Here is an 11,569-nt window from a genome sequence, read left to right as displayed (position 1 = left end):
TAACCGATCATAAGGACTGAATGTGTACAGTTTAACAAGTTGAAGGGGGTAAATGTGGACGAAAAAAAAAACTTAGTGACCAAATGTTTACAAATCAAAAAATATATTACCCTTTTAAGTCATTATCCATTATACATAAAATAAACATCCATAAATCACAAAACCTAATTTAAACACTTATCATAATAATTTAAAGATTCTATAAACATAGGTAATAAAAGCACAAACATCCAACCCCTTCTTTTGGAAGCATGAATAAAACCATAAGCATATTGTGTATTGAAGAACATTTATCATTAAAAAACTAACTTATTTGAAGTTAAATGACATCTATGTCTCTTTTCCAGTAACAAATTTCTTTATATCACATTTTTCAGAAAAAAAAAGAATAAAATTATTCTGCAGCTTGTTTGTTGGTTCCATTCTTACAAGGTGGAGCTCCTTGGCTTTGACTTTTCAGATCATTACCAACCACCAAAAAATATGTAGTATGCATGCAAAACCATCAAAAGTGAGAAGGGCATTTTGGGAAGAAAAAAATGCTAAATGGTGATTAGTGAGCTCTCTTTACCTGAAGAAATTTAGCATTTTGGTTTTTGAATCATGATCAATGTCTGTAGTGTTATCTAATGCTTGTTGCATGTGGTGTACCACCTCTCTGCCACATTACGAGTCACCAGAAATGGGCGGTGTCGCCCTATGAGAGCAGGGTGGCCTGCACACAACCGTTTTTTTTAGTATTCAAGAACAAGAATGAAGATGAAAGCAGAAATATATGAAAATAAGTTGCTATTTCTTTCATTTAGGTCTTGAAGATATGCTAAAGTATGGTTACCTTTCCTTTGAGAGTACAAAGGAGGTCCTCCCATTCTTTGCACAAAAAACTCGTATTGATTCTGAATGACATCTTCCTTTTTTGAGTTAGCGAAAATAGACGTGAACCGCTCTTCTTCATCATCATAAACCCTAGTCATTGCAGCATTTTAGGAATACAAATCAAGTCAATAAATAAGCAACATTACTCTAAATCCTTGAAACCCGCTTGGCTGTAAAATTATATGCATTTTGATACCAATCCAACACCACATATCTAAATTTAGTATCTTTCTTAGATAATTATACGTTTTATTCAGAGTTTCTCATAAGCAATTAAGAAGTTTGCATAATTTCGGAGGTGGTAATCAGTAATGATTAGTTTGAATGCAGAAGTCAGGCACTAATCTCAAACAATCAATATTCAAAAGTGTGGATTTGTATCCATTAATTTTCTCAAACACCCATTATCTGACTTAGCAAGGACCCAAAATAACACATAAAACGATGATTATAGAAGCACAATTATGAATCTTTACGGATTTTACCAAAAACCCATCAAGTAAAACAACAATGATTATTAGAGGTTGTTTGTGTTATCTTTTAAAATAACTTTTAACTTTTTTTTTTCTTAAAAATAAAAAAGAAGCTAAAAAGTGTTTGGTAAAATGAAAAAAACTTTTTGATAAAAAGAAAATGAGTGTTTTGAAAAGTATTTTTAAAACTTAAATTACTTTTATACCCGACTACCCTAATTGGATACGTTCATTACTCTCGTTCTCGTTTTGTCTCACCCTCGTTCTTCTCTTCTCTTCGTTCACGGATCCATCGTTCAAGCCATCGGCGATCTTCTCTGCCGGCGTCTCCTTTCTCCGTCTCCGATCAGGTCAGTTTAAACTCCGATTTTGTTTTCGTTTGTGTTGATTTTCGATTTTCATTAGCAAAGAAAATGTCGATTTTCGATTTTCCTTGCACTGTATGTGATTTGTTCCTTCCATTTTGATACCTGTGATGTTCTGAAATATTGATTATCATACCTTTGAGAGTGTATGGATCTGTGTTGACGAAAATTGATGATATATTGTGTTAACAGGTATAGATTTGTGAAATTGATGAATTATTGAATAATAATTAGTGAAATTGATGAAATATGAATGAAATATTGATTAAAGTGATGAAATTTTTTGTTCACAGGGACCCATTTGTGTTAACAGGTACCCATTTGTGAAATTATTCCAATTTGTTTCTTCTGATTTGTGTTGTTTTCTTCCATTGTTGTTCTATTTTTTCTGTTTTGATTAACTATAGTTCATGAACAGTATGAATGATTGATTAAAAATTTGTTAAATTAAATCATTTAGGAAGGTTAATGAAATTGGTTTGTTGTTTAAATGTTGATACTATATCATTTAGGAAGGTTAATGAAATTGGTTTGTTGTTTAAATGTCGATACTATATGTAATTCACAGATAATGGACGAAAACCACGCTAATGTTGTTGACTGTAAAACATCTTTAAAAATGAAAAAACCAAAATCCGGATGGGATAATCGTACCTATGAATGTTCACTAAAATGCTTTTGTTGATAATATTGTTCAAGTTGAAACTTTCTGAACTAAATCCTCATGTAGAAGTACTTACAAGTTTTTATGTTATGGTCTTCTTCTATATACTTACTTTTTATGGTTAGAAATTACAACCAATACATTCACTTGAAGCGGTCCCTTTTCCATCATCCTGGTTTTTATCTTGTGTGACAGTACCAAGCCCAATTCCAAATTTTACCGAATTGATGATGTATTATCAACAAAAGCATTTTAGTGAACATTCATAGCATAGACAAAAAGCCAAGTGTTGAATCGACAAACATTATATGTACTCTTTACCATCCAACTACTGTGTAATTATCGATGTGGAGTTTATTTACCCTCTTTCTATTGCATGGTGTTTAGGGTGAACATGAAGCTATACCCACAACACGAGGGTTAGAGACGAACTAACTTGTTTTTTTTGTCGATGGAGATTCATTAGGTGTACAATCAGCAATATGGCATGAGATTTTATTAACATTGTAGAAATCGTTAAGAATTAACAAAGAGTTATGCAAACCAAAGGAATTAATGCTTAGCGATAGGGGTTTGATAGTTTGACTTGGAATGCAATTTAGTTTTAGCTTGTGGCCATAGCTAAGCTTGCTTGTAGGTTGACCATTTTAACGACCTTGAGTGGGGTTTATGGAAAGGGGAAGTGATGTAAATTGGTTTTTTGTTGGATTGTGGCCATGCTTATTACATCATGCAACTATGTCATATTGTGTCACTATTTTATTCATGTGATAATGACAATTGTCATCATAAGGATCCTTCTAGTTCCTTTATGAAGATGGAATGTATATGGATAATGGTACATGTTAAACTCGACAAACCAAGCATTAGTAAGCGTGCATATTGATTATCCCATTATATATATCCTTTTGAGGTTATCATAACTTCTCGATCTTTGTTCTTTTGCTTCTTCCCTTCTTATTGGCATTCCAAATGAATAATGAGTTGAGATAGTAATGAAGGCGTACTTCATGTTTGCCTTTTTTTTTTCCGATCAAGATATTTACATGGCGATGGTTTTGAGTTTGGCTTTAGTAGTGTTTCTCCTGCTCTACCTCTACCTTTTCACATGGTAGAGTTGTGCTCATATTTCTCTAATCTCCGATCCTTTTTAGAGTCGTCTTGAGATATCATGATTTTAATATCATAATGGTCCCTTCTTTCTTCTTCTCCCTTTCTAAATCATATGCAAATGTTAGTGTTTAGTATTAGACTATTAGTGCATGATGCTTAATGGTTTTCTTTCTTATACTTGCAAACAAGCAAGATGGGAGTTGATGGATCTATCATACGTTACTATTATCAAGTTAGTAATGTATTCGTGCTTGATGGCTAAAGACGGACATGTAGTTGGTTAAACAAAATGATTCTAGTTGTAGATTTTGATGTTTTCTTAATTATGTCTTGTTTTCAGGTTTAGAATTGTTTGCATCTACCATCAAATTGGTGGAGTGTTGCATATTCTATATGGAAAAAGTTGATGAAGATGCTAACCTTGAGTTTAAGTGGCTTATAAAGAAAGGCCGTGGTGGTAAAAATAAAGAGGTTCAATTTTATGGATCTTTCATATACGACGGAGTGGAGTATGTGTTATATGATTGTGTGTATATGTACAAGGAAGGTTTACGAGAACCTTATATTGGCAAGTTGACAAAAATATGGGAGAATGCTGACAAGTCAAAGAAAGTTAAAGTCCATTGGTTTTTTCGCCCAGAAGAGATCTCCAAGTGGCTTGGAGATACAAGGACTCTCGAGAATGAAATTCTTTTTGCCTCCGGTGAAGGTGTTGGTCTAACCAACATTAGTCCTTTGGTAATTGAAGTTTTCACATATTATATTTTCTATCATTTATTTTTCTCAAGTTATTTTATGGATATATACACAAGTTTTAAATTTTTTGAGAACAAGATACCACTCAACGTGACTTCAAAGTTTCTATGTTTTGTTAGTAGTTGTCACTTAACAATTTGTGATTACTACTATCGCATCTTGTATACTAAACTTGGTATGAGCATTTGTTGTGTACAATCATTTATGGAATTGTGATACTAGCAGTGTCATAATTAGTGAATGACAACTACTATCATCAAATGTTGGACGTATCATGATAATAAAACCTACTCGACGTTCTAAGAGATGGTCGATACCTATATTTGTTATGTTTGACTTTCTCATTATTACATTTATTTGGAATCTTGTAATAAGTATTTTGAATTAGCTAAGTATTAAAAAAATAAACAATTTCGAATATAAGATGGAACCGAGTGTGCTCAAGCGGTTATTTACCCCATCAAGAAGCTTTCTTTGCCTACATACCAAATTAACTTCTTTGTGATTCTTTAAACTATCTAATTTCTTTCCTTGATCCTCTATGTAGGCATGTAGGAAACATAACGACTTAGGAATAACGTATTAGTGTATTACATTGACTATCTATATCAAGAATGTTACAATGAAAAGTATTGATTAGAGGAGCATGAGACGATGTAAAGAGATAGCTTTAGTTCTTTATCCTAAGGTCGTTAGCCAATATGTTTATGTAATTAAGGATATGCATAATCAAGTTCTATTTTGCTTAAGAAAACATTATAATGCGATCTATGTCTCCCATATAGGATATAACACCAATTCAAGCTTCTTTTGTGCCTTAGATAGATAGATGCACATAAAAGACGTAGGTTAAGTCTATTGTGTATGCTGTTTGCAAATCGTATAGTGGTGTAGTGATCAAAAACACTCTAGAATGGAAGAGGGCTTTGAAAAAGTTAACTAATATAGACTTATGATGTTTAGGACTATAGGTCTATGCTCTTTTGAGATAAGTCGGCCTAACACATGGGAACAAGTATGTATTTGTGTATCTTAGTCTTAAGTCGCAAAACAACTAGCAAAGGGTGACTTTAGTACTTCTATGTTTAGCTAGTTCTATTTAAAGAGTGAAGGTGTATCTTGTGCTTATCATCGAAAAAAACTATCGGTTTGATAAACATTTGCTAGTATACCTCTTAAAAATAGACATACTTGTTTGTTTACAATTTTTTTTTTTGTCTTTCAAGTACGTGTTGTCTCTGGATGATTACACCTTGGCAAACACGACAATACTATTGGTGACAATAATCTTGGAGGTAATTGAGGCTTTTAAGAGCATGGTTGTTCTAGAACGAATTTTGGAAATGATCATTTGAGGATTGTAGAGTTGTTATGGAATAGTGTTGCCTACACCACTAGAGCTTGCCACAGACGCACTTTGAGTTGTTATGGATTGTAGAGTAGTGTTGCCTACACCACTAGAGCTTGCCAAAGACGCACTTTGAATGTCATGTATGAAATCATAAAGACTCATGATGATAGAGCGAGGTCCAAGTTTAGGTCTAGGAAAAATAAACTCACTTTAAGGAATTTTTATCGAGTGGATAGGGAAAGAGGTGGGGCGAAGGAAAAATATAAGGATGCCAAACAAGAGGTGAAACATATGAAGAGATGCACATATGATTGGACACAAAAGCCAGAAACAAAGAAAAAGGGATATAGGAAATGCAAGGTATATTAAGAATGACAACGATTGTGTTGTAGTGAAAGATAAGGAAATTAAGAGGAAGGTGGTTAGTTACTTTTTGTCTTTTACATAACAAGGCAACTTTGTTTGGTGAGGGATAAGAATGTGGATGGCATTAAACGACGTTTAACAGACATAAAGTTAGTGTTTCTGCATGAAGGTTAAAAATGAGCAAGTGAAGAGAGCAGTATCGATGAGGGACAAAACCATAGGTCTAGACTAAATCCCTATCGGTGTGTGGTTGTGTCGTGGGTGGGTAGGAGGGAGTTTGGTGGTGACAAACCTCTTCACATTATTTTAACAACGACCAAAATGCCAAAGGAGTGGAGAGATCGAGTACTGTGATACCAATATACAATAATAAATGACAACTGTCATGGTAGAAAGCTTCTTAGTCATACCCTAAAACTATTACTATAGGAGAGAGTGTTGGAGGTTAAGTCGCCAACCGCATAAAAAATTAAATCGGCTTCTTGCTAGGGAGGTCGATGACTCTACCTCCTCAGGCGGCGTCGCCTTATGGATAATATTAGACTAGGAATTATATATTGTCATGTTTATAATAGTTGAGGTACCAAAACTGTAATATTTGTATCTATATATATACATCTCACGTGAATAAAATGGGGGTGCGACCATATTCCATTAGATAAAAATAGTGGAAGAAATAGGGATCTTCATATGATGTTTTATCGGCCTGGAAACATCGTATGATAGTGTCCCATGAGAGATGATGATTTGGAGGACTCTGGAAGCTAGAAGGGTATATGCGATAAATATTATCTATCTCTCTATGACATGTATCTAAACCCTAGTTGGTGACAGTTTTTCCCATTAGAATTTAGGATTGAGCTAAAGGCTTAGGTTAGATACTTGGGAGTTTGCCATTGTACGTAATGATGGGAGTAGAGTAGAAGTATGTATTAGAGAGCAAATATTGCATTCAAAGGAGAGTTTATGTCCATAAAGAATGTTTTTTTTTAGAATGATGTTAACCATTACATTTTACATTAAGACATATAGTTGACTTTTGTGCGACGAGAAGATTTTTTTACTGAAACTAAGGGGAAAATTTTATACGGTGCCTTTTTTATCTAAATTTTGAATTCAACCTATATATGTATGTTGGATGAGTGTGATGATTCACAACACATGCTAATTCTCATCATTATTTGAGCAGGAAGCCATTGCTGGTAAATGCAATGTTGTTTGTGTGTCAAAGGACTCGAGGAATCCTCAACCTTCAGATGAAGAACTTAAAGCAGCAGACTTCATCTTTTATCGTACTTTTGATGTTGAAAGCTGTACAATATTGGATAACATGGATGAAGAAAAAATCGGTGGGATTGAAAGTATGTATGTCTTGTCTACTCAAATATTCTTCTACCTTAAACTTTTGCTTTTCAAAACTAAGTTGTATTCAATTTTCAACTTTGTTACAGTTAAACACATATTTAACAGAAGGGAGGATGAAAGCATCAGCACTCTCCCTGAAACTACTACTACCTCTACTGACAAAAAGGAGGAAAACCATAACACCATTACCCTTACTACTAGTAGTGAACCAAATCAACTGCTTTTAACAAAAACCCTGCCTAACACTAACAACCTTAAAGATGATGATGCTCAAGACAAAAATATTCCAATTTTGGCAGCTGAAACAACATCTGTAGCTCTTTTAGAAAAAACAAATCCCAAAATAGATGAAAAAGCTGATAAGGATGCGATGGAAGCTAACAAGAGAAAGAAGAGCTCTACTACAGGATCTGATAAATTACATGAGCAGCCCTCGAAGAAAATGAAACTTGACGATAAAAACCCTCCCAAAGAAAAACAGGTTGAAGTAGTAGAAGTTGATCGGGATTCTGTGGGATTGAAGGATGTGATGCCCTCCAAGAAATCCAAGGTTGACAATAATGTGAGGACAGGTGGCAAAAATTCAGACATAGGTAAAACTGATACTTCTGTAGTTAAAACTGACAAGGATAATTTGAAGTCGAGTAAAGAGAAAGATGAAACAAAAGTGAGTAAAGTCTCTAAGGAGAGAAAAAAGACTCCAATGGAATCAGATAAATTAGATGATCGACCCTTAAAGAAAATGAAGTCTAAATTAGTTGCCAATGAAAAACAAAAACAAGTTGAGGTTGAAGGCGAAAAGATTGAGAAATTGACGGATTTGCCTTCCAAGAAATCTAAAGTTGAAGATAAGTCAGCACCCAATGAAAAACAAAAACATGTTGATGTTGTAGGTGAAAAGATTGAGAAATTGACGGATTTGCCCTCCAAGAAATCAAAAGATGAAGTTAAGTCACCTCGCAATGAAAAACCAAAACAGGTTGAGGTCGAAGGTGAAAAGATTGAGAAATTGACGGATTTGCCCTCCAAGAAATCTAAAGTTGAAGATAAGTCAGCACCCAATGAAAAACAAAAACAGGTTGAGGTTGAAGGTGAAAAGATTGAGAAATTGAAATCTAAAGTTGAAGATAAGTCAGCACCCAATGAAAAACAAAAACATGTTGATGTTGTAGGTGAAAAGATTGAGAAATTGACGGATTTGCCCTCCAAGAAATCTAAAGTTGAAGATAAGTCAGCACCCAATGAAAAACAAAAACAGGTTGAGGTTGAAGGTGAAAAGATTGAGAAATTGAAATCTAAAGTTGAAGATAAGTCAGCACCCAATGAAAAACAAAAACATGTTGATGTTGTAGGTGAAAAGATTGAGAAATTGACGGATTTGCCCTCCAAGAAATCTAAAGTTGAAGATAAGTCAGCACCCAATGAAAAACAAAAACAGGTTGAGGTTGAAGGTGAAAAGATTGAGAAATTGAAATCTAAAGTTGAAGATAAGTCAGCACCCAATGAAAAACGAAAACATGTTGATGTTGTAGGTGAAAAGATTGAGAAATTGACGGATTTGCCCTCCAAGAAATCAAAAGATGAAGTTAAGTCACCTCGCAATGAAAAACAAAAACAGGTTGAGGTTGTAGGTGAAAAGATTGAGAAATCGACGGGTTTGCCCTCCAAGAAATCAAAAGATGAAGTTAAGTCAGCTCGCAATGTGAATAATTTGGGAACATCAGGCACACAAGAAGAAAAAGCAAACGGAAATAATAATAATAATAATAAGGGAAAGATTTCAGATGAATTGGAAGGCAGGAGATTGAAGAAAACAAAGGCTGAAGGTTCTTTTAAGATACCAGATAATAAGAAAAACAGCTCTATCATTAATTCCAATGGAAGTAATGGGAAGAATTTGTTAGTAGCAAGTGAAGGAAAATCAAAATCTATTGTTGTTGGGACTAATAATAATATTAATAAAGAGAATCAATCTGAATCCAATGAGAGCAAAAAGAAGCTTTCCATGAGCCAATCACCCAAGGACATGTACAAGGAGTTCGTTGTTGGTCCAAAACCAAATGCTGTAAGTTGCTTTTTAGGAATTGTTTTTTTTTTTTTTATAGTAAAATTCCAATAAGGACATAATTTTTTTTATTTTTTATTTACAGGATGAAAGTGGTTGGTTTGAGCGACTTGTAAGTATATGATGTTATTTAACCTAATTTAGTACAAGTCTCATTTATTTTATACATTTTGTTTTAATTTGGTGTTGTTTTCAATTTGATGTATATATGTAGCCTTGGGAGCAAAGTTTAAAGAGTGCATATGATCAAGGATCAGCCATACTGCTTCATAATGTTGATCCAGACTATACTTCAGGAGAAGTTGAGGTATAATATTAATTATTAATATTGAATCATATGTTGGTTTTTTCTTTTTATTAAATTTCACTGTTTTTTTTTTTACATCTTAGGATCTAGTTTGGCATGCTTTTACGGAAAACTGTGAAGCCAAGATTCTACCACACTCTGTAATATCTAGCCCACACTGTTGTAAGTTGTTTTTTTTTTTTTTGGAAAAGGAAATGGAAACATATTTACTATAAGTCGAGAATTAAAAACTTTTATTTTTTTAGATCAAGCTCTTGTTCTACTCAAGACAAAGGAAGCAGCACACAGGGTCCTTGCAAAACTAGATGAAGACTGCTTGATGTTATCAAATGGGAGGTAGTTTTTTTTAGCTTTTATCAGTTTTTTTATGGTTGAAAATTATAGTTGAAACTTGTTCATGTTATATCAAAAATTTTAATTATCATTTTTTATTGACAGGCCTCTTGTTGGTACCCCTTGTCCTCCAATCATACCAAGAAAAACTTGCAAGTTTTTTGGCCATCTTTCTATTGATAGGATTAAAATCAATCAACGTGAGATGGTATATATTCCCTCTCTTTCTCTCTTATCAATGTATGTATGTATGTATGCATGTATGCATGTGATATGTTAGTGAAGTGATGATTTGTTGGTTTGATTCTTCAGGAAGAAGCAGTATCCACATCACATTTTTCACAACCAAATACTATTGAATATGACATGGCCATGGAGTGGTTTTTAATGCAATCAAAGTCCAAAAAATGGTGGGAGATGATTTACAAGGTTAGAATTTGTCATCATTTTTACACATATACTGTCTATCATCTTTTTTATATATTTGTGCATTGAACCCTTTGTTGTTTGATCCATTTTAGCTTCAAGGAAATGAGGTAAGCGAGGTGGAGGAGAAGCTTGTAAAAAAATGAGCACAGCAGGGAGTTTGATTTTGATGAAACATGCTTCTGCAAAAGGAGTGGGTTTGTTGATAGTTTAGAAATAGTTTTGAGGTATGCTTGATGACCTATTAATTTTAATGTGGGTTATTATGAATATTAAATAATAATTCTTGATTTGCAGGAAAAAATTAGGGTTTGTACAGCACCACCTTGAAGGAAGGAGCCACGGACGATGAATGCCTGGTAGTTCCCAGATGATAGCTGGTGGTAACATGTATTTTGATGGATCCTTCTTGAATCCACTTGCTTTTTGTGGGATCCAAAAATGGTATCTACCATTTTTTTTTCTTTTTATCTCTATATTTACTTTTTAACTTTTTTCTTTTTACCTTTATTTAACATCCTTCACCAAAATGGTCATTCTTTCTTTACTTGGTAACGTGATGGTAGAGGGTTCAAAGTCCTCCTTAGGAGAAATGTGAAGATTAGTTGGTGTGCGAGTTAACCATTAAAAGAAAAAAAAAATCATGATTAGTGCTTGTTAATTTGCTTGCTTGTGGACTTTACTAGTGGACAAATCATCAAACATCAAGTCATATGATCTTATATAGGGATGAATGATTTAACCAAAGAACCGGAACCAATTGGAACTGAATTGGTATACCGTTATCAGTTCTTGCAATCCTCCAATTTCAGTTTTCAAGCTCATCGAGTTTAAGGTATTTCGGGTTCTAAAGCCAAGATGCCATTAAATTTCGGTCGTAACCGGCACCATACCTACCATACCTGAACCAAACTAGAAGTGGAACCGGAACCAATTCCCTTATATCTAGTCCATCCCCGCCCCTGCCCCCGAATTCCCCTTCTGATCCCCGCCTCCGCCCCTATTCCCCTCGATTGATTTTGAACTATCTTATTTGGGCTAAAAGAAACTATTTTTTGGGTAACAAATAGATATTTATAACATAATTTTACATGTTACAAAACAACTTA

At 33.9% G+C, this 11,569-nt stretch overlaps 1 protein-coding gene across 2 annotated transcripts; it reads left to right on the top strand.

Annotated features, from left to right (window-relative positions):
- The first annotated feature begins 1,570 nt into the window (after nt 1–1,570).
- LOC145060602 (uncharacterized) lies at nt 1,571–11,115 on the top strand. 2 transcript variants are annotated; one of them, XR_013686827.1, is made up of 12 exons: nt 1,571–1,699; nt 3,832–4,229; nt 7,154–7,325; nt 7,416–9,394; nt 9,480–9,506; nt 9,609–9,701; nt 9,785–9,863; nt 9,947–10,037; nt 10,140–10,242; nt 10,347–10,463; nt 10,556–10,687; nt 10,758–11,115. XR_013686827.1 is itself a non-coding variant. In XM_079008249.1 (11 exons), the coding sequence occupies exons 2-11, from the start codon at nt 3,885–3,887 to the stop codon at nt 10,604–10,606; spliced, it is 3,057 nt and encodes a 1,018-aa protein (XP_078864375.1). In that variant the 5' UTR covers nt 1,571–1,699; nt 3,832–3,884; the 3' UTR covers nt 10,607–10,688. The 2 variants fall into 2 exon arrangements, 1 of the variants encoding a protein (XP_078864375.1); XM_079008249.1 differs by lacking the exon at nt 10,758–11,115 and having other exon boundaries at nt 10,556–10,688.
- The last annotated feature ends 454 nt before the right edge of the window (nt 11,116–11,569 follow it).

Source organism: Lactuca serriola, chromosome 6, assembly GCF_051521515.1.
Source record: "Lactuca serriola cultivar US96UC23 chromosome 6, Lser_US96UC23_V15, whole genome shotgun sequence".
In the NCBI taxonomy this organism is placed as follows: domain Eukaryota; kingdom Viridiplantae; phylum Streptophyta; class Magnoliopsida; order Asterales; family Asteraceae; genus Lactuca; species Lactuca serriola.
This window is presented reverse-complemented; position numbering and strand designations above follow the sequence as displayed.

What these genes read in the sequence shown, in the direction of transcription:
- LOC145060602 (XM_079008249.1), top strand. Translation starts at nt 3,885, where the DNA reads ATGGAAAAAGTTGATGAAGATGCTAACCTTGAGTTTAAGTGGCTTATA. An exon ending in TTGATGTTATCAAATGGGAG is followed by an intron (nt 10,038 to 10,139) that starts GTAGTTTTTTTT and finishes TTTTATTGACAG; the next exon opens with GCCTCTTGTTGGTACCCCTT. An exon ending in AAATCAATCAACGTGAGATG is followed by an intron (nt 10,243 to 10,346) that starts GTATATATTCCC and finishes TTGATTCTTCAG; the next exon opens with GAAGAAGCAGTATCCACATC.